Source organism: Tachypleus tridentatus, chromosome 2 (genome assembly GCF_004210375.1).
Source record: "Tachypleus tridentatus isolate NWPU-2018 chromosome 2, ASM421037v1, whole genome shotgun sequence".
In the NCBI taxonomy this organism is placed as follows: domain Eukaryota; kingdom Metazoa; phylum Arthropoda; class Merostomata; order Xiphosura; family Limulidae; genus Tachypleus; species Tachypleus tridentatus.
In genome coordinates this window covers 90,337,657-90,361,572 of record NC_134826.1, presented here as the reverse complement: position 1 = coordinate 90,361,572, position 23,916 = coordinate 90,337,657, and the positions used below count along the sequence as shown (strand labels likewise).

Here is a 23,916-nt window from a genome sequence, read left to right as displayed (position 1 = left end):
GTAATTTGAAAAGGAATGACTTCTAAGTATGTTTTCTATTTTAAAATATTTCTGTTAATGCTCTTGGGTTCTGCAATTATGACTAATTGACTTAAATTAGTTTTGGGTGGTTATTTGGACATGTAAAACTGTTTTAGGACAACATAAGACCCATCTCAGATGTTCCAAATTCTAAATTAAATTAACTTAAAAATAAACTTAAAGCAGGCTTCACAGCTTGCAGTACCCAAGACCAGTAATTTCAGTAATTTATTAGCTATTTTTTAATCAATGTCATTTGTGTAAATAAAAAGAAACAGAGGTCCTAAGACTCTTCTAAAGTACCCAAATTGTGACATTAATCCACTTTGATTGAAGTCTATCTGTATCAAATATGTGCTTTTTTAAGTTCAGCAACTTTTCAATCCAGTTTGTTAACTTGTCACCCACATCTTATTTTATTTACAAGCTTTTGATGTGGCACTTTTACAAGGGCTTTCTGAAAATCCATGTACACCAAATCTACACACTTATCCTCACCTACATGAGCAGTTACCATTTCAAAGAAGCAGAGTCCCTCTTGACGAGTGGAGAAGCTTGAAAAATGTTGGTGATGCTACCTATGATTTGGGACTTTCATCTAACAAATTCCACTCCTTGAGCCTAGATGTCAAAAGCTCAGCATTCTATGTTGTTAGACCAAGATCTGTGATCAAGTCATTGAGGTCTCTTTAGTTGGGGTAGTATGGGTTTCTCTCACCAGCTCCACCTCTGAAATTGTAATCTGGATCTTCAACGTCTACCTCCTCTTCTGATTTGCTGCTCTTTTCTGAGAATGACTGCTTTTTCTCTGGTGGAGTGGGTACAGGAAGCTCAGGGCAGTGTGGCACTGGGGTGATGGAAGGTCTGGATACATGATAGCAGATGCATTCTTGCCAGCCCGATGTTTGGATGGGTTAACTATGCAGAAGTAGCAATTGCTTGAGTGGTCAGTGGGTTCATGCCAAATTCTTGTACCATCCTACAAATGAGCAAAATAAAAATTGTTAGTATGAAAAATAAATTTATTTCATTCGCAACTAATGTGTAACATATTCATGCAAAATATTTTGTATGTGATTTTTTTCTATACTATTGGAAATTAAAAAATAAAAAGATATTTAAATTTTAAAAGGTCTAAAATTTGTATAATATAAAATCTTACTTTTTGAGCAAGCAAAAATTGTCCGTCTTACCTTCTAGTGTTTTTTTGCAGTGCTTGCAGGTAAAATGAGGTGTCCAGGGTTTGTGTTTATCTCTGAAAGACATGTTAAAATATGCCTTGTTGGCTTCACACATTTTAACAGGTGCTGCCACAGAGTACTTTTTCACTCTTGTCTTGATAAATTGGCCACATTCATAGCAGAATGCATCTGGAAAATGCTTGCAGCTTCTTGATGCCATCTATGATAAAATCATATAGCTTCACCTAGGCAGCTAGAACTAAACTGAAGTAATGAGTGGTGAGCCCCTGTATATATATTACTATGGAAAGTTCCAGAAAATTGTAAAAGGTTTTTAAAAATTCTCATAAGTTCTACAACATTCTAGAAATTTCTTGTAAGGTAGAGAAACTTCTCTGTCAGCTGCTCAGCATTGAATCTACCTGGAATGTTCTGGAAAATGGGTAACTTTGAAAACTTCATAACCCAGATCACAAAAGCAAAGTTTGAAGAGAAAAATAGGTCTTTTTCATTTACTTTAGGCATAAGCAATTGGGAAATAACACTTTCTGCCAAGGAACAAGAAAACGTAAAAATATTGTTGCATAGTGTAATCAGCAATGACTAGAACATATTTATCTCCCAGATAAAATGTTGGCAATTGATATCCATAGCCACTAGATGGAAAGATGTAGTTAAACTAGACATCTATTGTAAAGAAAAATTCTTTACACATGGATAAATTTTACATTTTTGATTTTTAAACTTAAATATCATTAATTTATCATATCTTTTCTAATATTTATGCAAAAGAAGCATTTACTGATTCTGCTGTATGATTTTAGAAATACTAAGTGATTTTCAAGAAGTTATTCTAATTTTTTCAATGTATATCATGTACAGTATGGAGAAAGCAGCAGATGAAAAATGCTATAACAAAACGTGGATAGTTCAAACCATAATACTAAATAAGTTTGATGCAGGCTTAAAGCCCATTGTAGGAATTAACCTGGTACACATTCCATGTCTTAAACAGTAGCAAGAATATTTACTGTCTCTTGAGAATGTAAAGCTTTGTATCTTTTAATAATTCTTTAATTATATTTGCATAATTAAGATATGTTTTCTTACCAATTACTTATGAAAATACTCAGTTCTATAAGTTTATGGACATTTTTATCCAATACAACTAAAACATACAGATTTCTAATCTCAATATCAATAACTACATGAATCATAACACTTTTTAACTATCATATTAAAAGTTATTTTTAATTTTTTTACAGTATATTCTTTTTTTAAGCACCATAAAATATGTGCCATTAAAGTTGTATTATTAATATGAATAAAAAAACATCAACTCAGTATAATCAGTTAAATATGATGATGATTTCTTTGCATAACATCTGATTTGTTTTGCAGGTGATAGACACTATCACTTGTGTAGATCTGGGTCCAAACCAATGTGGTGAGATTTATGTACGAGGTGAACAGCTGATGAAAGGTTATCTCAATAATCCTAAATTAACATCAGAAGCAATCACCACCAGTGGTTGGTTAGTTACAGGTAAATAAAGCATCTCCTTTTAAAATACATTTCTAAGTATAAGCCAATAACTGCTCGTTAATAACACTTATTCTCTATTGTATGTGATTTTCACTTGTACTAGAATGATCATTGTAAGGATTATGTTTTACATACTACATTGTTAAAGGCAAAATAAGTTGCACATTGTAAGTAACCAAAGAAGTGAGAACCTGTTGGTAATGAAATTATGACATTTTACTTATCAGGATATGCTTTACTTTTTAACTAGTTAAATCAGCTTATGTGCAATGGGGTTAATAAAATATATAATTAATATGTACATTAAATGACACTGTTTTACAGTATAACAAAGAAATTTGTAATTTTAAACAGAATAATTTCTGAGAGAGAGAGAGAGAAAAAAAGAGATGATACCGGAAATTGTATTGACTTAAATAGTATAATATACAAAAGTTAACTAATTAATAAGAATATATAGTAAATTTAAATAAATAAACTATGTAGTTGCTATGACAGTAACATTATTTCATTACATGACAGCACAGACAAAAATCCTACACATGCCAAAATTAGATGGTTAATTTATTTGTTAACACCAAAGAAAATAGTTTCAAGGCTTTCAGTGAACTAAATAACCCAGTATAAGTTTTAAATTTTAATATATTTCTCAGTTACCACATGAAACAGAGCACAGAACACAGAGAGAAACCTATGTAGAAATGATAATGACTTAGAAAACTATGGGAAAAACTCAAAGACGCACCCAGATTCAAACTGTATGGAAGATGCATTGAAAAAATTATTTAAACAGTATTCCAGAAAAAAAGTTTGTACTTTCAGCTGAAAATCTCCAGTTCATTGAAGTAACTGAGGTATAAAACATACCATAATGATTAATAAGAAGCCAAAGGGAGTTGAACTGATCAATAAATTACTACATTCATTGTAAACCTATATAAATGAAGCTTGCCTAGTGATAAAGACCAAAATTTAGGATAACAGACCAGCTGTAAACAAGAAAAAAAAAAGGAAAACTCTCACCCCATCTTTAGATAAATGAAAACTCGATAGGTGGGATGTTGATAGGAACAACACTGAACATGAATAGGCAATTAATATAATTCAGAGTATAAACTTTTAAAATAAGGTGTGTAGAGTGTCACTGTGCAGAGGTAGAACCTCTGATTATGCATCTTGAAGATAGAACATCCTAGCCAATCACAGACCAGAGATCCATAATACAAACAATAATAAATAAAAGTACAAACTACAAATAATACAACACATCTAGTAATGCACACAGTGTTGACCAAAGGTTGCTTCTGGTTCATAAGGCCTTAAAGTATATCAAAAAGATTAAGATCATGAAACAGATATAGATGCCTGCACCGTAACTGAAATGGTGGAATATAACTCTGCTAAAACACTGATGTTACCAGTAGTTATGCTTCTGTAGAAAGAATGATGTTATATATAGTTTTAATATGTTGACATTCCTTTTCATTCTCCTATTAAGAACATCACCATGAAATAGAAGAGATAACTTACAAGAGATTACTATTTGCAATACTGCTGTATTGGCTTCCCCCACTATAATGGATACAAGTGGGATGTCTGTGATAGAAAGTGTTGGAGGGACTCACCTTTTGATCAAAAAGAGAATATATTACCACAAACAAACATTTAATTTAACTGCCTTAAAACCAGCAGAATGTTTGTAATTTCTGTGAAGAGATTCCAGTTGATAGGTGTAGTAATTTGGTTGAACACATTGAAAATAATGTTCCTTTCCAGAATATCATAAAGGTAAACTATGATAAACAAAAACGAAATTACTGCCCTAAGGCATTTATGGCTATAAATAAATCTTCTTAGCAGAACAAGGGGAATCCTAAAACTCTTTTGGAAAAAGAATGGTGAAATTTTACTGTATAATTTTTCAAAAAATGAGTGGAGAAAAGATAAAATACATGATAAATGAGAACATTGTTCAATTTAAAGGTATTGTATGGTCTGATTTCACAGTATAGGATTTTAACTTTCCATAATAAAATAAGTAATATTTGAAACCCACTGAACAAACTCATAATGAATTGAAACAACAAACAGGAAATAAAACATGACCTCTGTCTACACTAATAGGAATGATAATAAACAATGTGCAATCAACTGCTAGAATCCTATTAACCACATCTTCCCATTCATAGCTTGGCCTACAGAGTAAACATGTGACTGTTGGTTTGGATTCCACAGGTAAGCTGCATCAATAAATATTTCCATGAGAGATCTTACTATCAACATAAGTTCATCTCAAGGCTTCACAGCTTATCAATACAGTAATTTAAATATCTTTAGAAATGCTCATACATTTGTAACATCAGTGAACAATGAAAAGCTGAAACAAAAGAAAGCTACAGACATATTTAGTCATAAACAAGAACAATCTAGTTGTCATTCCTGATTTTTATATTAATTTTATCACTATAATTTAGCAGATAAATAACTACCCATCAGTTTTGGAAGATCTAATTCAACTGAAAACTAACTAATGTTTAGGTGATACACTTTTACAGTCTAACATTATATCTGTCATTTCTTGTAGGATCGAAATAAACATAAATTGAACCTAAAGTTATTTTACTTTTGCTTATAAGCAAAACTACCATTTCTCAAACTTGGGGTTCTACATCAAAAGACGGGTTGAAAGCTATTGTAGGGATGGGTAGGTAATGACATCATTAAAAAACATCACAGTAATGACTAATTCAGCATATATGCAGTAATTTGCAATTAGGTTTTGTGTGAATAGGAGTCATCACCAACCCAAAATATTTTAAAATATGAGCCTTGTAAAGAGGTTTGAGAACCACTGATTTAAAAAGAATAATTTGTTATCCATATTTTGATTATGATTATTATTTGAAAGAAACAGCTATTTGTGTCTATTAGACATTTCTAATTTGTATTTTTCATTATGCAGAAAAGAATGGTTTAATAATATATTTTAAATAAAAATGAGTTATCACACTTACTATCATTTTTTTTTATTCTGAAAAATTATGATAGTTATGCTTAAAAGAACAGTAAAACATTTTTGTTATGTTCAAAACGATCAAGTACCTTTGATACAAAGTTTGAATGTTTATAAAAGGAGACTATGGGTATTATGACTTGGAAGGAAACCTATACATCACAGACAGAATGAAAGAAATGATCAAAACAGAATTTCATCAAGTTTCTCCAATTGAAATTGAGTCATTGTTGTGCAGCCATCCCGCTGTTAGTGATGCTGCTGTCATTGGAATAGTGGATTCTTCTATGGAGGAAGTTCCACGTGGCTATGTTGTGTTGAAGCAAGGTTATAAAGTGGAGCCAATAGAACTTATTCAGTTTGTGTCAGGTAAATAATGTTACATTTATGTAAATATAATTAATCGTTTTGTCAATGCTTGATCTACTTCACAACATCAAAATATATCACTATGAAACACTATTGGCAACCTACGTACATGCAGCCTCGTTGTTCGAAATATGCTTAGTGTTCATTTGTCATAGAATAACTGCATGCAACAAGACTGCTTGATACAATTTTCTGTTGTGTGTTAAGATACAAGATTCCTCAGAACACTGTCAAAACCTGTCACCAAATTGGTTGTGCCAAAATCATGTAGACTTACCATAATTTCCAAGCCTCAAACTGGAGCAGTTTTCAATTTTTATAATAGGTACCGGCACTGGTATAATAAAGAAGTGCTTTCACAACCTAATTACCCCTTAAGCTTTAATGCTACCACTAAAACAGGAATACTGGTAGTTTATATTTCTAACATTTATTTAAATTCAGCAAGGCAAGGAACATCAAAATTTAATTAATTTTTCACTAAACACTTTTTTGTGACCATTCATATTTTTCATTTGAATGAACTTTCTTCAAAAAATCTCTATTAGTTTTTATTTTTTCAAAGAACTCGCTACAACTCAAGTCAGTATTGAGTTTACGATACAACAGCCCTTTTACTATTGATTCATCCATTAGACCTCTTTCTTGAGACTGAAAGTTATTCATCACTGAAAATACTCTTTCAACAGGGGCATAAGTACCTGGTAAACAAAAAATGTACTCCATAACTTGCCTGAGACTAGGTACAAAAATACTTTGATCTTTAAAGTGGTTGAAAAGTTCTACCCATTTTCTTTACAATCTACTTCTTTTGCTTTCGACTCGTCATATTTTGATGACCAGAATGATTTAGCAAGAACAACTTCATCAAACAGATCATAAATATTTATTGCAGTATTTCCAAGCATTTCATTAATTTCATCAGCAGCTGCTTCTATATCAGACCACAAAAAAACACCTTTTATTCAAACAAAATATTATATACCACCAAAACTGTTTTCCCACAGCTTAATATTAGACAGCAAGCAATAATAAAAACTGGTAAATTCCTTCCTAATCAAGTCTACCTGGCGTCGTCCCTCTTCCTCTAGCACACTAAGTATTTTATGCAACAAGAGGAATAAAGTTATTATCTCGTTTTTTTTCATGTTTATTTTCAAATTATTAAGATCTGTAACAATATCACTTGCAGTTACTTTTATTTTCTCCATGGCTAAAATCACATTGTTTATGGACAACTTGACTTGTTCACCATTTCTCCACATTTACTCTCAAAAAATCTTTTTATCAACAATGGGCATTGTTCTTGTGAACAAAAATATGACTTCCGTTCTTCATAAATCTGGAGAATTCTCTCAACAGCTGGTAACAAAGACAGAAATCGCATATTTCCATATTAGAGAACTTTCTTGTACTTAATTTCTACAAACTCACAGAATTCTTTTAGGTGTGTAACACGCACATGTAAATATAGAAATACTTGTAAATTTTGACCACCAAGCTTTCCATTTTAGTAGGAAGGACGTCAACTGCAGTTTGGAGACAGTTATGTACAATATGAGCACTACAACTAATACCCACAATATTTCTGCTAAGTTCCTTCTTTAATCGACTATATACATTGTTTTTCCCTTTCTTTTTACACTTCCAAACTTTGCATTGCAATTGTCACCACAATAATCAATGATTTTTTGATAAATCATTTTTTTTTAAAAAGTGAACACCAAGCAGTTCGTTAAAATTTTTGATGTGACTCCAGGAACCGACTGAAAGTCTAAAAGTTTTATTCCACTCCTTCCTCTAGGAAAAAATATCGTACTATGACAGGAATAATTTTGGCATATTTTCAGTTTGAAGCTGTAAGTGAAACGAATTGGACCTCCATTAAGTCTCTCTTCAATTCCTCTGCTGCTAAAAGAAGAATTGCACTAAAAATAATAGCTTTATTCTTCGTTGTGGCAGAACTGAATTTTGGTTCAATTAACTTTGCTGTGAGTTTGTGAGAGCAATCAGCTGTTTTAAAGCTTATGTTATAGACAGCACTGTGATAAGCAAAGGTTGCTTCTTTGAGAGCTATTAATAAGTCATTCTCTTCAGGCACAGTTTTTTGAAGGACACATCAACTCTTGAACTTTTAGCAGCTACTGAAAGACTAGTTGCATGTTTAGCACTTTTCAAATGGTCTTTTATGTCTGAGCGGCCACCATATGAAGCAGAGAACTCAGATGAACACTGCAAACATTTGACTCTGTCCTCCTTGCCATAATTTTTTTCAAGAATGGATATTCTTTTTGCAATTCACTGTTGAATGTGCACTTTCTTTTACCAGCTTTGGAGACTATGACTAAGATTAATTTCTAAAATAAAAGAACGAAAATAATTAATTATGTACAGTATGACTAATATAATAAATACTGTAATAAATAAAGAAAGCACAAACACTTGCTCAAAGAAAGCTTTGCATGTGCTGCTGCTTGTGCAGCTGTCGTTACGCGCATATCCCCGATAGCAGCCCACTGCTGAATCATTATACTTGTATAGGTACCGTATCAGCTTTCTGTGAATTTTGTCTGATGCAATACCTTTGAAAATTTGTATGCTACAGCACTATGGCTTCCTCTACCCATCAACTAATAAAATAAAAACTTAAAGATTATTTCTGGTGAAAACTAAGTCAAGACTTTATGCAGATTTTAACATTTTCCGTTTATCCTTTTTGGAATTTATGCCCTTTCATCAAAAACTGGGTCATTTCGTGAAATTTTAGTGGGAACCAGGACAAATAGTAACCCGGACGGGACTGCCCCGGCTAACCGGGACATGTGGTGAGCCTACCTAAATATCAACATATGTAATTGAATCAACTATACATTTTGATAGAACTGTAGCATTAAAGCCATTGTTTATATTGAAATTTTAAACTAAATCTAACATAAATTCTCAAACTTCATGTGATGCCTAAATAATAACGCTTATGTTGTCTGTTTCTTTACAGTTATGTTTTGCTCAATGAGTGATATTAAATAATGGAGAACATTTTATTGCTTCTTATTTAGGAAAGTTGTTATGACATGATAGACCTGAATTAATACAACAGTCCAATTAAGAAATTAAGCCTATATAATATGTGAAAAAACTATAACATGAAGATTGATTGCATGTTCTAATATCAATTGGCTTATTTGTTTATTCCCAATCTCAGTTTCACCACACAAAGCTTATGACCTAGAAGAAATGTGACAGTTGTAAGAAAAATCTGTAAAACTACATTAGTTATGCTATCTTCTTAAAATCCTGATTTTTTAAAAAATAGTTTTAACACAAGGATTATCACATCAAATACTTCTTGATGTAGTTTTTTTAAATTTATTTTCAAGACAGTGATTTTTTCCACAGGTACTTTAATGAATAACTAGATAACATAAAAAGACACTAAAATATCATCTTCATATTGTGTTACCTCTTTAATATTTTCAAGAAATATGTAGAAATTCTTACTTGTATATTTATTCCTTAAACTGAAAATTATATCAACATGAATTTAGTTACATTTTACATATCTTATAATATTAGATACAGTATGTCCAAAACTATACCTGATTTCATAAATTTCAGGGAAAATATATATTAGAAGTAACACAAAGTTACTTGGAACTTAACTTTGTTTTTCGTGAGGTGATAAGGTTGTATAGTTTTGTTTATATTAAGACAACACTTATGTAAATTTCATTCACAAAGATGTTTAAAGAAAAAACAGCTTAATGATACACAGTGAATTACTTTTATATGTGACTGTTCCCATTCTCAAAATACAATAAGAATTTGACTTAATTTACTATATAAAGATAAATACCTTTAAATTGTAGAGTGTACAGTATCGTTTCCAGGCTCATTTGTACAAATCAGTAATATGTGTGTAATTATAAATGTATAAACTCTATACTCTGTAGTTGTAATTAATATTCCAAAAAATGGTAACATGTCATTTCCCGTTACAACAGTAATTTGAATTTTTAATATTATGAATTAAGTGGTTGGATATTCAAGGAGCTGATTTATTCTGTTGTTTTATTTTATACTTTTCTAAACTTCTACCCTGTTTCTTTTCTCTCAAAGTGATATTTTGACATACTCTATTGCAGCAAGCATTTTAACAATGATTTGTATTCTCTTTTGCAAAGAGGTGTTTAGACACTCTAATTCCTCCATCACTTAAGTGTCTGTAATTAGTCTTATAATTATTCTTCCTATTGAAGTTTCTCAATGTTCATTTTAGTTGTTGAATCTGATGCACTAAATGGAAGCCATTTGGTCCAAACTAAGCAATATTGGCTCGTGCTAATTAACACTATTGGGTACAGTGGTTTCAAAACAGTGTAGAAAATTACTAAATTACTTTAGTGGTTGAGTCTAACAACGCAAAATGCATATTCTTTCTTTATGTTTATGGGTTTTAAGATTATGGCCAGCAGTGTATGTTAAGTAACCTTTATCTGTACGTTTTTGCTCGCATGACCAGTAATTTATGAATATTAACCACTGTTTCTACGTTGAATCTTCTTAAAACCTAATAATGGGAAAAAAGAATATTTAATCACATTAAAACAATTTATTAAATTAGATTACTTATTCACACAGTTAAAAGAAATCGATGAACACATTGTCATTTAAACTTAGATATTTGTACAGAAACAAAAAGAAACAACAAATAAATAAAAGATTTATGTGGTGAGTACAAGGGGTGTTAATATAGTAACTGTTCTTTCAAAAACCAGTTCTCATCTTACCAGAGTAATAAATATTTGCTAGATGCCACCGTTGTATTAAAAATAAACTAAAGTACAAATACATCTCTTTAAAATAAACTAAAATTTCCTTAATTTGCAAATTTATGTTAATGGTATAGTCAACCATTTTATTACAATTAGATATTATTTAAGGTTTACAACTGTGAAATGAAGGACAATATTTATCTGACTTTGTTAGTATTTCAAATTAATATATTTAGCTCATTAGACTGATGTTACTAACTTCTTCCTTAGATGACAATTATCAATTGCTTGTCTGTGGTTCAGACACTCCATGCTAGTTCCACTAAGACTGTTACGAAGTCTCTCGTAACAACTGGTTTTACATACAAATATCTCAGAGGAAAATACTTAAGTTCAATAATACGATATCTCCGTATTGCAGAATGTGAGAAGTACTAGTTACCATATTTCACAAAGTTGGTGGGACGTGTAGAATGTCACCCTCCCTTCGTAATTGACGAGTATGATTGTCGGTAGGAAACAGGAAAAAAAATCTTAATTTTATTCTCTTAGACATAGAATGTAAAGAATACGTTTCTCTTGACTACCAAATTGTACACCACCAAAGAATTGTTTACGATTCACAGGATATTCAGCAATTAAACAACAGACAAGGAGGGAGGTAGAAGTCCTGTGCTTACTTGATTCTCCTGAGTCTCATGATCAAACCACATCTTACTTAAACAGAAACTAAATACATTCAGTATAACCTTAAAAATACATTTAAAACGCAACACCCGAACATGAAAAATTATTTTTAATAAAACCAATAGTTATGTCAATAAAACACTGCGTTTTACATTCTTAGAATAAGTTATATGCGATGTTGATCTTGGGGCTTTACTTTAAACCTTTTTGACAGTGTGCTGTATTTCAATGATAGTGATTGGTTTAGTAAGAAAGTGTGTTGTGATATTTTGTTCATTCGTATTTTGTATTTGAGCCACTTGTGATACGACCCAGAAGATAAATGTAAGCAGTTCTTTGTAAGTGTTTATGTAGTTGTTTACTTTATTGTTGTTTGTGTTCATTGTAGCTTTATTTATTGTTGAGTAACCATTTGTTATCTTCTCTTTTTCTGTCAAAAATTCACACCTGCAACAATTATAGCAGTTAATAAATAACTTGGCTAAACAACGCAAAAAAGATAGTAAAATGCTATTTGCATCATACCTACTAAATATCACAGGCTCACAGTGTAGTAGAATGTTAACATACAAAAAGAAGATAAATTAAATTAAATTATAATCGAATAGTCATATATGCAGTTATATGCTAATTATTACCTATGCTATTATGGAGGGATAATGCAACAGGTGTCTCTACTGTCTTGTTAATATTGTATTTGCAAGATTTATAGTAGCTATCCATACATTTATTTACATTTTTGACAAGATTTTATCTTCTTTATATATACAAATATATATATGCATGTATGTAGATAGATAGATAAACATTCAACATTGTGTATACAGCAAAACCTTTTGACATATATTATGTGATTTTATTGCTTTTATTATGGATAAACAAAATATTTCTCTTACTTTATCATATACTTTATTTTGCGATATATCATTTAAGTCCCGTGTCTGTAAATTGTTTACTCTCATCTAAACTATCTTGAGGTTGCTTTCTCTTTAACTTATGAATTAATTATCTCAATTTCAAGCTGTTTTGCACCGAAAATACATTTAGTTACCCTAAATAAACTTCTTAAATTTCCAACTTTAGTTTGTTTGATTTTCGCGCAAAGCTACACGAGGGCTATTTACGCTAGCCGTCCTTAATTTAGAAGTGTAAGTCATAGGGAAGGCAGCTAGTCATAACCACCCCACGCAAACTCTTGGGCTACTCTTTTACCAATGAATAGGGGGATTGACAGTAACATTATAACGCCCCAACGGCTGAAAGGGCGAACATGTTGGTGTGACGGGGATTCGAACCCGCGACCCCCAGATTACTAGTCGATTGCTGGAACTACCAACATTTGTATTACTGACTTTTAACAACATATAGTTTAAGACTGATGTTATTTTCAATATTGTATAGGATGTCTCGAATTTGTAATTTCCTAAGTAAAAGTTGTTAAGAGAAATAAACATTTCTTTAACAAGCCTAGAGCATACTGCAAACGCTCATGATTACCAAAACGTTAATGATGTATTTCGAATCCACCGGTGAGACAGCTGTAAGTCTAAGGATTTACAGCGCTAAAATCAGCGATTCGACTTCTCTCAGTGGACAAACCAGATAACCCAATGTGGCTCTGCTATAAGGAAAACACACATATGTATTGTGAACTTAGAAACAATAGAATATTTTTTGTGTTATTTGACTAAGAACTAAGAATTAATTTTTATAGTACATCCCTTTATGAACATGAAAATATGTTAAAACAATATTAATAATATGAAAAATACCGTTAATGCTAATTATAATTCCAGTATTTCTTCTTTATTTACCGTGTTTTGAAATCACAATTCCATAGGAATTTTATTTATGATTTTTGTATCTAGATTCTCATTAGTTTCTTAGAACGATACAATACACTGTCAGTTTATACTTAATAGAAATTAAAGTTAAAAATAAATTTAAAACATATTTGTGTTAAATTTATCTTAAATTTTTAGATATTCAAAAGTCATTTTTATGTTGCAGATCGTGTATCACATCCCAAGCAGCTCAGAGGTGGTCTAGAAGTTTTGGACAAAATTCCCAGGTCTGAAATGGGAAAAATTCAACGAAGAACTTTGCAGAAATACTATTATCAAAATAACAAGTAAACCGAAGCTTTATATACCTAATGCTTTGAAATGCTGCGATGATTTTGAATGTTAGAATAATGAAAACAATAAAGTGTTGTAGTTGTTAGACTTCATTGTCTGCTCCTTATTGCATTGATTTTATTATAATACAAGGATTTTAATTAGAACCTGAGAAAAAAACTGCACGTGTATCTGATATTACAGATTAAGCTGTAAAGAGACAAGGTGAACTATTGAACGAGACCATAAAAAAATTGATTTAGAAAGGGGAATAGGGATCATCATTAATGTGTAGAAACAAATTGAATCAAAATGCATATTTTCAGTCCTACAACTAAGAACTCTAAAAATTAAAAAAAAACTAGGCTGAAAATAACGTCTACATTATTTTCTCAAGGTATAAAATTTTATTTTAACTCTTAAATTACTTCTAAATTTTAGTAGAGTGAAAGTAGGGATTTTTACCTTGAGAAGATAATATGGACACAATTTCCAACTTTACTTGGCTACTTTTTTTAAGTTCCTGGTTGTAAGCTTGAAGATATAATATTTACATTTTGGCTCAACTTTGGCTTCTGTACTTTTTATGATTCCTATTTCCTCTTTTTAAATTAACAATTTTTACTAATTTCAGTTCTTAATTATATCATGCCCATTTATGTAGAATAAATTTTAAGCAACGCATGTGAATATGCGTTCAGTTCAATTTTAAATGTTTTTCGATTTTTTCGGTATTTGTTGTTTTCTTCTCCATCCAACCATCATTCTGGACTTTGGCAAAATAAATAGCAAAGGTACAATAAGAATAAACCGGTATGCAACTACGACAAATATAATGTAAAGTTGTTCTGAAAGGACCCATTCGAAGGCACAGATTTAATGCCAAGTTCCATCAATATCACAGTGTAGTGTAAGAAAAGACGGAGAGGAACAAAGCAATCTCATTAGAACTGAATAATGTGTATTTTGACATAATACAACGTAGAATAATGCAGTGTATAGAGACTCAGTAATATGCTTATATTACTAGAATTACTTGACACCTCTGAATTTTTTGAACGGTTAATTGTGCACAAATGTTTGCTAGAATAAGGTGACACAAATGATGCACACAAAATAGACAACAACGACACACTTAGCTTTCATGCACTGTCGTATTGCGTGGGGAATCCTTGATAAAACTTCAGATATAGGAGGGTTTATGGTTTTGAGATGTAATGTTTTCATTTGAAATGTAGGCAGATTAGGTGACAGTGTCTCTTCAATATGCGGCACCCATGATGAGATACACCAGAACCATTATCCCTTTACCTGTGTTTCTGAAGGATTATTTGTTTTAAATTTCGCACAAAGCTACTCGAGGGCTAGCTGTGCTAGTCGTCCCTAATTTAGCAGTGTAAGACTAGAGGGAAGGCAGCTAGTCATCACCACCCACCGCCACCTCTTGGGCTACTCTTTTACCAACGAATAGTGGGATTGACCGTCACGTTATAACGCCCCCACGGCTGAAATGGCGAGCATGTTTGGCGCGACGGGGATGCGAACCCGCGACCCTCAGATTACGAGACACACGCCTTAACATGCTTGGCCATGCTGGGCCATGTTTCTGAAGGATCAACCAATTCTAATTTTAATATGATTGTAACTCGTTCAGAAATGAGCCCTCTTGGCTAGACAACAGGTAAAATGGTTTCTGTCGATGTCTGATTTCTGGTATGCAACTTAGTTCCTGCAGATCCCTCTCTCAGCAGCTCTAATGGTTCCCGATAGTTTTAGATATCTGAAACTTCAAACAGACTTAAGGATTAGTGTATTTGAAGCTTCAGTCAGATTTTTATTTCTGATTAGTCAACAAATAACTCTTCTTCATCCTCCAGTTCTGATTCTGCTGAGCCATATTCTCGGGGACCGTAAAGTAATTGATAGTGTTCAAGAAGTCTCTGAGTAAAAAGTTCTCAGCAAAGGTCCCTTCAATTTTTGGATATTTTGTTTTAAAATTGGTGGCAATGAGAATGAAAGTGACTAAACGATTGGTTAGTTGGGTAGACAATAACCAGAAAAGTTAAGGACTTGAATTTAAATTACAAGCAGTTAGAAGTGAACCGTAAAGTTAAACTAATTATGATTCGAATAAAATTGAATTATACATACAGGTATGAAGAATCTATGGTAAGTGGTATAGAAACATCAATAAGATTGAAGAAGAATCTATAGTATGTAGTGTAGAACTGGTAAAGCGATGGTAGAATTGAATAAGAATTTATAACAATTTTCTGACGTGAAAATACTTTCATACACAGTGCGAGAACAATAGTTTTAGTTGTGTGATACTTTTATACGCTTTATATATACTCCTGTATATTAATGGTGAAAATATATTTTTTGCTCTTCGTTTCCCAGAATTCATCAGGTCTTCTACTTGAAGAAATTCAGCCTTGCTGTTCCCTGTTGCTATTATCACGACAATTACGAATACAGCTGTGCTGGAAGCCAGTTACATTTTATTCACTATTGTCTGGTTATATTTCACTTTTAGACACGACGGGATAATGGAGAAAGCAAGGAACTGTTGGTTTGATAGTTAATTCTAGCTGTATGAACCCGATAGTCTTCTTCATATATGAGCAATAATTAGATCTGTCATGTGCCTTTTCTTTCGGGATATTTTCTTAACCAGCCTTTCTTATGCAGCCGAGACTTTTACTTTACTTTATCAAGAGTAATGAAGATTTAATCAGTATTCCATATTTGGTAAATAGAAATAAAATCAAATAAGGTGTCTGTATTATTGATAAGCTGATTAAAAAATGAGTCGTTTGAAGAATGATCAAGCTACTATGCCAGATAGTATTATTTAGTATTCTCAAGAGTTTTAAAGTAGGTCAAAGATTGGGTGTGTATTGTTTGTCAGGTACCAGAAAAATGAAAATTAACTAATGTAACTTCTTCCTTCAAGAGAGGTGATAATTTTTTTCCATTGATTATAGATCCATTAGCCTTGCATCAGCTGTGGGAAATGTTTTGGAAAGTTTGTTAAGAGATGCTCTGCAAACTCATTTAATAAAGTTAAGGACACTATTGGATAATCAACATAGCAGTTTCACTAAGAGCAAATCTTGCATTACAAATCTTTTGATATTCTTTGAAGAGTTTACTGCTTATGAATGAGGGTAAAGATGTACATTTGGTATATATGGACTCTCAGAAAGCATGTGACAAGGCTTGTAAAAAGTATCTCTGGAGCAAACAAATTAGAAAGAAGAATGGGTAGATGGAAGAAAGAAGAAGGTTGTTACAAATGGACTTCAGTCAGACTGGATAAATGTCAAAGTGTGGTGCTTAAGGTCTCAATGTTAGAACTTTTGCTCTTTCTGAATTATCAATGACAAAGGTAAAAGAATTTTGAATAAGTTACTTAAACTTACAGATAATTTTAAGGTATTTGGTGTTGTTAACTGCGAAGAGGATGTTGCTCATTTATAAAATAATTTAGATCATTCAGTGATTTGGGCAAATAAATAGCACATTGCTTCTAATTATAATAAATGCAACATAAAGCATTTGGTTTTTCATAATTTGAATTATAATTTAGACAGAAATAATATTAATAACGTTATGAAAGAAAGGGTTATTGGTGTAAGTTATCCAAGCAGTGTGCTGTTGCTAGTGGTAGAACAAACAGTATTTTAGGTTGTATCTGCAGAACTACTGAATATAGTCTAAAGAGGTTATAAAATTTCATTTTACAAGCCACTGGTTTAGACACATTTGGAATATCGTGTTCAGTCGTGGAGTCCTTGAATTGTTGGAAATATAATGCTACTTGGAATTCAGCAGTTTTTACACGAGGACAAGCTGAAATATCTCAAACTCTTTACTATTGAACAGAAAAGAGTCAGGAAGGATCCGATTGAAGTGTTTAAGATCATAAAATGAATTGATAGAGTTGGTACGTCATCTTTTTCATATTGAACGGTGAGAACGATAGGATTAGGTTGCAGAATTATAAGTTTTGACAGTGTAGGAGTAATCTTCAGCTAAGACAGTTTTAGCCAGTTTTTAAGAAAGACCAGAAAAGTTTCAAATATCTGACATTAATTCTTCTAGTAAATTAGATCATAGGTTATAAATACGAGGTTCAAGAAGGTAATTAGTTACTTCATGATGGTAGAGTCATTTATAGCCCGTACAGTGAATTACACTGCCAAACAATTTTTTTGAAAAGTTTTGCTTCCTGAAAAGTTTTTGCTGATTGTGACAGGTACCTGGTGGGTATGCACAAATATAGCTTTGGTTTTGCTTCATCACGTAGGAACTCTGAGAAATAGACAGTTAACTGTTTACTGGCAATAACGTATTTAATTGCGTTTATGTTTATAATACGCTATTAAGTTCAGCATAATTAAAAGTGTTTTTCTCCTGATTTTCGTTTGTATTCAATGTCCTGTGCAGTGTCCAACAGTAGTCAGCAAGCATTGACGGATTCCATTTGACCTTATATCGTTTTTGCATTGTAGCAATGTCCTAGTGAAATTTTTCACCGTGTTCGTCACTAACAGCACCGATAAGTCCAAGTGTGAGTGGAGGAAATGAATCATGAGTGACATGTTTCACTTCATTGTTTTGTATGCTTTGAGAAGTTTGTCTACCAGCTGAATGTAATGTGGGGCTCTGTAATTGCCAATAAAATTGTCAACAACGTCTTTGAATGCTTTCCAGGCAATATTTTCTGGCCCAACTAACAGATCTTCGTACCACTTGTCACTCATAACATGTCTAATTTGAGGGCCAACAAAAATGCCCTCTTTGATCTTGGTCTCAGTTATTCTTGGGAACATCTGTCTTAAATAACGAAAACCTTCGCCTTCTTTGTTCATTGCTTTCACGAAATTCTTCATAAGTCCCAATTCTATGTGAAAAGGAGGCAAAAAAATCTTTGCTGGGTAGACAAGTGGTTCATGCGCCACATTTTTCTGTCCTGGAACTAACTTTCTACGGAGTGGCCAGCTCTGTTTAGAATAATGTCCCATTCACAGATGAAACAACAGTACTTTGTATAGCCGAGCTGCAGTCCCAGTAACAGAGCAACGACTTTCAGATCTTCACAGATATTCCAGTTGTACTTGCTGTACTGGATGCGCTTTAGTAACATTTCCATGTTCTCGTAGGTTTCTTTCATGTGTGCTGCATATCCAACAGATATTAAAGGGTGAACGTTGTCATTGTGTAACAGAACAGCTTTGAGGCTTAAAATTGATGAATAAATAAAGAGACGCCACTCTTGCGGGTGATGGTCACCACCCAAAGCACAGAACAATCCTTTGATTTCAACACAGAAACAGAGACTTGTGCAAAGAATTTGGTTATATCATCTTGGCGGCTTTGAAAAACAGAAATTTTCGTACCTGGTGACAGCAAACACCATTCCTACAGTCTCGAACCCAGCAATTCGGCTATTGCTTTTGACAGACCCAAATCTCTGACCAGATCGTTTAATTCTGACTGTCTTATGAGATGTGAACCGTCTGAGTACCACGGTTCAAAATCCGGATCAATGTCACTGCCAGTTCCCTGCATTGCAGTTTCTTCATCTGGTTCATCTAAGGTCCATTCCTCTGGTGGTTTCGGAACTGGAAGACTGTCGTCATGTGGCACAGGTGTCATTGCTGAAGGCAGATTAGGGTATTCAATTGACTTCTTGTTTTTGGCAGAGAAACCAGACACATAAGTCAAACAGAAGTAACAGTTTATCACATGGTCTTTCTGTTCTCACCATACTATCGGGACAGCAAACGGCATTGTCTTTTGAATGCCTCTGAGCCAAGCTCTCAGACAGACAGCACATGTCACACAACAAATGTGAAGCGCCCATTCCTGGTCTTGATCACCAATTTTACAGCCGAAGTACATGTAATATGCTTTCTTCACAAGAACAGTCATTGAGAGTTTCTGATGAGCAAGCGTATACTCTCCATAAATATAGCGGAATGTATCGCGGCTGTTACGACATTGACGCGGCATATTGACCGACACTAATCGTCCTGTAAAACGTCTATAACATCTAACTTACTTGTTACAGTGTTACTGAGACAATGCTATATTCTGAAACAATACGTACACACTATAAGGTCTATATTAATCCAATGAGCAGCATCTGTGTATGCAAGCCACTTTTATAGCCTGCTGAGACAATGTTAAGCTGGCTCCGTTCTGGCCAGGCATGCCCGGGCTGCATACTTCCACAGAAAAGGTTCCAATCTGGCCTGATTTCATGTCTGGACATGCCTAGACTGCACAAAACATTGTTCATGGGTCTTTTACAGAAACGAATATTTTTTGACAGAAATATAAAAATAAACATGACAAAACTAAAGATTTCGATGAAACGGTACGTGATGGGCAAATTGGATGTGATTTTCGTGATCAGTAGCCGAAAATCTATAAGGAACACCCAACAGTGTTCAAGAAGCAAAATCTTTGTTGTGCAGTGTTATTCGTTATTTTTATTTTCGTTTAGATCATAGAATAAATTTACTTTTTTAATGTTAATGTAAGGCAGTTAACATTTGCAAACGTTGACCTAAAAGTATTACAAGAATAAAACACTGAAAATAGCTTGTTCAAATGTCAAGAAAGAAAGATTTAATCACATTAAAGACAGTGGTGTTGTCATAACGTTTATAAGCACATAACATAACTCATTATGTCATAAAAACAAGGACAAAGGTAATAATAGGAAATATTTAATAAACGTTTCGGAATTCTCATAATTCCATCATAAATAATCTAGAAGCACGAAACGTACAAACAATATGTCTACTTAAAACAGAAATACATATTTAAGAGTAAACAATTTGATTATACAAATATAAGATAAGAAAACGAAGTAAAGTGGAACAAATGAATTAATTATATTAAATTTTAATCAAAAGAAATCGGTGTATTATTTAGGCACAGAAGGAAAATTTTATGTAAAATGTTTATTTTATAAGAATTCTAGTATGATGTTTTATTGTCGAAAGAAATTTAAAAATAGAGATGGAAACAGAATGTCCTGTTTCTATATTGTGCTGATAGATAGCGGAGTTGGGAAGGTTTTTAACCTTCCTTCCAGCTTTAATAGATATGTGAATGTGTTTACATGCTTGCACTTAAAGTTGAAGTTTGGTTTCACCAACGTAAAATGGTTTACACTCTGGAAAGACCTATGAGCAGGCGAAAGATGAACGATGGACAGCTGGAAAATGATATTTGAAATGGAAAGAACTTTTGAGTCCGAATTTCAGTTTCATAATAACTTTCAGGTGAAATTAGAGATAGTAATTGTTACATAATTTATGTTATCTGGTTTGTAACAATATTGTTTTTCAGGATATTATAAGAAGGTGTGTAAGGCAATTATGGGTACAGTGGGTTTCTCAGGTTGTTTGACAAACAAATTAGTTAAGAAAGAGAAGTTATTTTTCCAAGAAATGTATAAGGTGGCTATTTTGAAAAAGAAAGTTTTACATGGAAGTAATCTATTTGTGAAGGAGTAGATAGGATGAGGCAAGTTATGAATTACGATACTGGTGAAAGCTTTGGATATGATTAGTATCGCGTAAAATAAGGAAAGTACCATCAAAATATTTGATGTAGTAAACAGGCTTGAAGCTTGAAGAACAGTTGTCAATACAGTTATGTTCTTGGTGGTACAAAAAATGTTGGCAAACATGAACCCATTTCAACGCCACAGATCTTCTCATAAATGGTATTGTTAAAGAGGAGAAGAGAATCTTAAGTAAGGAATTCAAATATAGATTTGAAATCAGTGCTAGAAAGTCTAAAATTATGTTTTCTTTGAAAATATATTATACATTGCAATATTATTAGTTTCCTCAAGAGGAATATTAGAAAAAAGAAAAGTAATGCATAAAGTATCAATCAAGTGATGTTTAAGGGTGGGATCTGATTGATTTCAGGGGAAAACTTGGAGGAGCTATGTGTTGTAAATTAGTACCAAGGTCATACGGGGTGTTTAGTTTGTGAAATTTCATCAGATTCTAAAATATTCCAGGATGCTAGCTTGTCAGATGCAAACTATTGTAAACATAAATAGAAAAAATATTTATTTTTATTTAGGTTCCTTGGAACTATATAAATCTTTCCATCAAGTTGTAAAATATGGGTTAATGTTCTTTGTTTATAAGTTTGAACATATTACAGTCACTACGAATGTCAAGCACTTTCTTAGCATTGTCAGTTTTGTTAAAGATAAGAACTCCTTTTTCTTTGTTCGGGAAGATGATTGTGATATTTTTGCTTCTGGAGAGTTTTTGATAGCTGCCACTTCTTTAGATTTCAGGTTTGAGGACTTCCTTTGTGCATTATGATTATAGAAGGTGGAGAGTGCTAGGTTTTTATCTTGGTAGTAAATATTTCCCGTGCTTGTTCAGAAGTATTCTTAAAAATAATAGTTAGAAATTTTATATTCCTGTACAAGGTTTTCGAGGGATATAGATAGTTGACGTACCTGAGTTTTGAAGTAAATATGGAGACATTCAATCCTTTGGCCAGTGCAGTTGCTTTCAGATTGTCACTTAAAGTTCACATATGAAATTGTGACATATAGCTATATTTTATTTCTGGATCTTCTTTTTAACTATGATACATTGGCTTTTCAACATCTATCTATCATAATAATACATTTACTGGTGTTTTCACTTAGCTTGACAGTGTTATACTCTTCTTTTTGAAACGCAATATTATTCTTTGTATATTAAATAGAGCCTGTTCACTTACTTCAACCTATCTAGCCCTTCACAAAAAAATTACTTCCATACAAAACATTCTATTTCGATATGGCTTCTCTAAGCATTTCTTGAAGAAAATTACTTCTTCTTTTCTAAATAATTTGAGGTATTTATTGCTCCCAAACTTCCCCAAACACCTGCTTACCATATCTCAGGAAAGAAAGCTTCCTTATCACAAAATGTTTAAAAAAATAATTTAAAACTTAATATCCTTAAATTAACTTGAAAATATTAATAAAAAAGGATTTCAGACTCAACCTTTTTTCTCCACTGAGATCGTTTGCCGATCTTGCACGTACTTCAATATCGCCCTAAAAATTAGAATTATTATTCTGTATTATTTCGTTAACATGTACAGGTATGTGTGAACAGGCAATTAGTTCAGCATCTGTGAATGATTGTTACATATGTTTAGGTTCTGATTCGACAGTTCTCACTGTCTTCGTTTAAACTTTTGTATCGTAATGCAAATCAAGAATTGTATTGGAAGGAATTGGAAGACTATAGGAAGTTAAGAGAGCTGATGAAAAAAGTTAAAAGGGCAAAAACTATATATTAAATGGGAATGGTTGAGAAGTGTAAACTTTAAAGAATTCTTTTGGTATATGATGGGTAAGCAAAATGTTAGCACGGAGATTGGACCTTTTAGAAATGATAGTGGATAGCTGATCTCGAATAATGGTGAAATGGTAAACTTATAAAACTATGTTTTATTCATTTTTTGCAAAGGAAGATTAATGTATTTTGACTCAACCACAGATCTTAAAATATTCGAAAAATATTGATGTAAAAGATATCATTTTAAGTTCTAAAAAGGATTATAGAAAAGTTGGAAAACCTCAAAATTGATCAATTTCTTAGACCATACAACTTTTATTTTACAGTTTTAAAGAAACATAAATATTTTATTTGTGAACGGCTAGCTAATATTTTCATAGGTCACTGAGTAATAGAAAAGCATTAAAAGAATGAAAGGGGGCTAATATTAGTCCAGTATTTAGTTTGTCCATGCAACAATATACCAGTTAGTCTTATATTAATAGTTGGACAGATTTTGGAGAGTGATTACGCATGCATTGTTAAGGCAGTATGATGTAGTGTCAAAGAGTCAGCATGGTTCCATTAAGAAAATGTCTTGCTTAACAAATATTCAGATATTATTTGAGGATTTTGTTGCAAGATTTAATGAAGAAGATACTATGAATATGGTCTACCTTCATTTAAAAAAAATATTTGATAATGTGTCTCACAAAATACTTGTTACGAAAATTAAATCTATGGGTGAGGGAGAATGCTATTAAACTGAACAGACAATTTGCTAGAGCGTAGAAAGCAAAACATTTTAACGAATGGAATTAAATTAGATCTGACTGAATGAGCGATGTGCCTCAGGGCTCTGTGCTTGGTCTTCTGCTGTT

At 32.4% G+C, this 23,916-nt stretch overlaps 1 protein-coding gene across 3 annotated transcripts in view; it reads left to right on the top strand.

Moving 5' to 3' along the window:
* LOC143244496 (uncharacterized) overlaps positions 1–16,542 on the top strand; it is a 45,342-nt gene extending 28,800 nt beyond the window's left edge. For 2 of the 3 annotated variants that reach the window (XM_076489284.1, XM_076489283.1), the window contains exons 9-12: positions 2,604–2,748; positions 5,882–6,130; positions 13,600–13,720; positions 16,107–16,542. In XM_076489284.1, the coding sequence (XP_076345399.1) occupies positions 2,604–2,748; positions 5,882–6,130; positions 13,600–13,720; positions 16,107–16,242 (651 nt within the window). In that variant the 3' untranslated portion in view covers positions 16,243–16,542. The remainder of the gene's footprint in view (positions 1–2,603; positions 2,749–5,881; positions 6,131–13,599; positions 13,721–16,106) is intronic. The other variant, XM_076489285.1, reaches the window with a different exon arrangement.
* Positions 16,543–23,916: the final 7,374 nt, after the last annotated feature.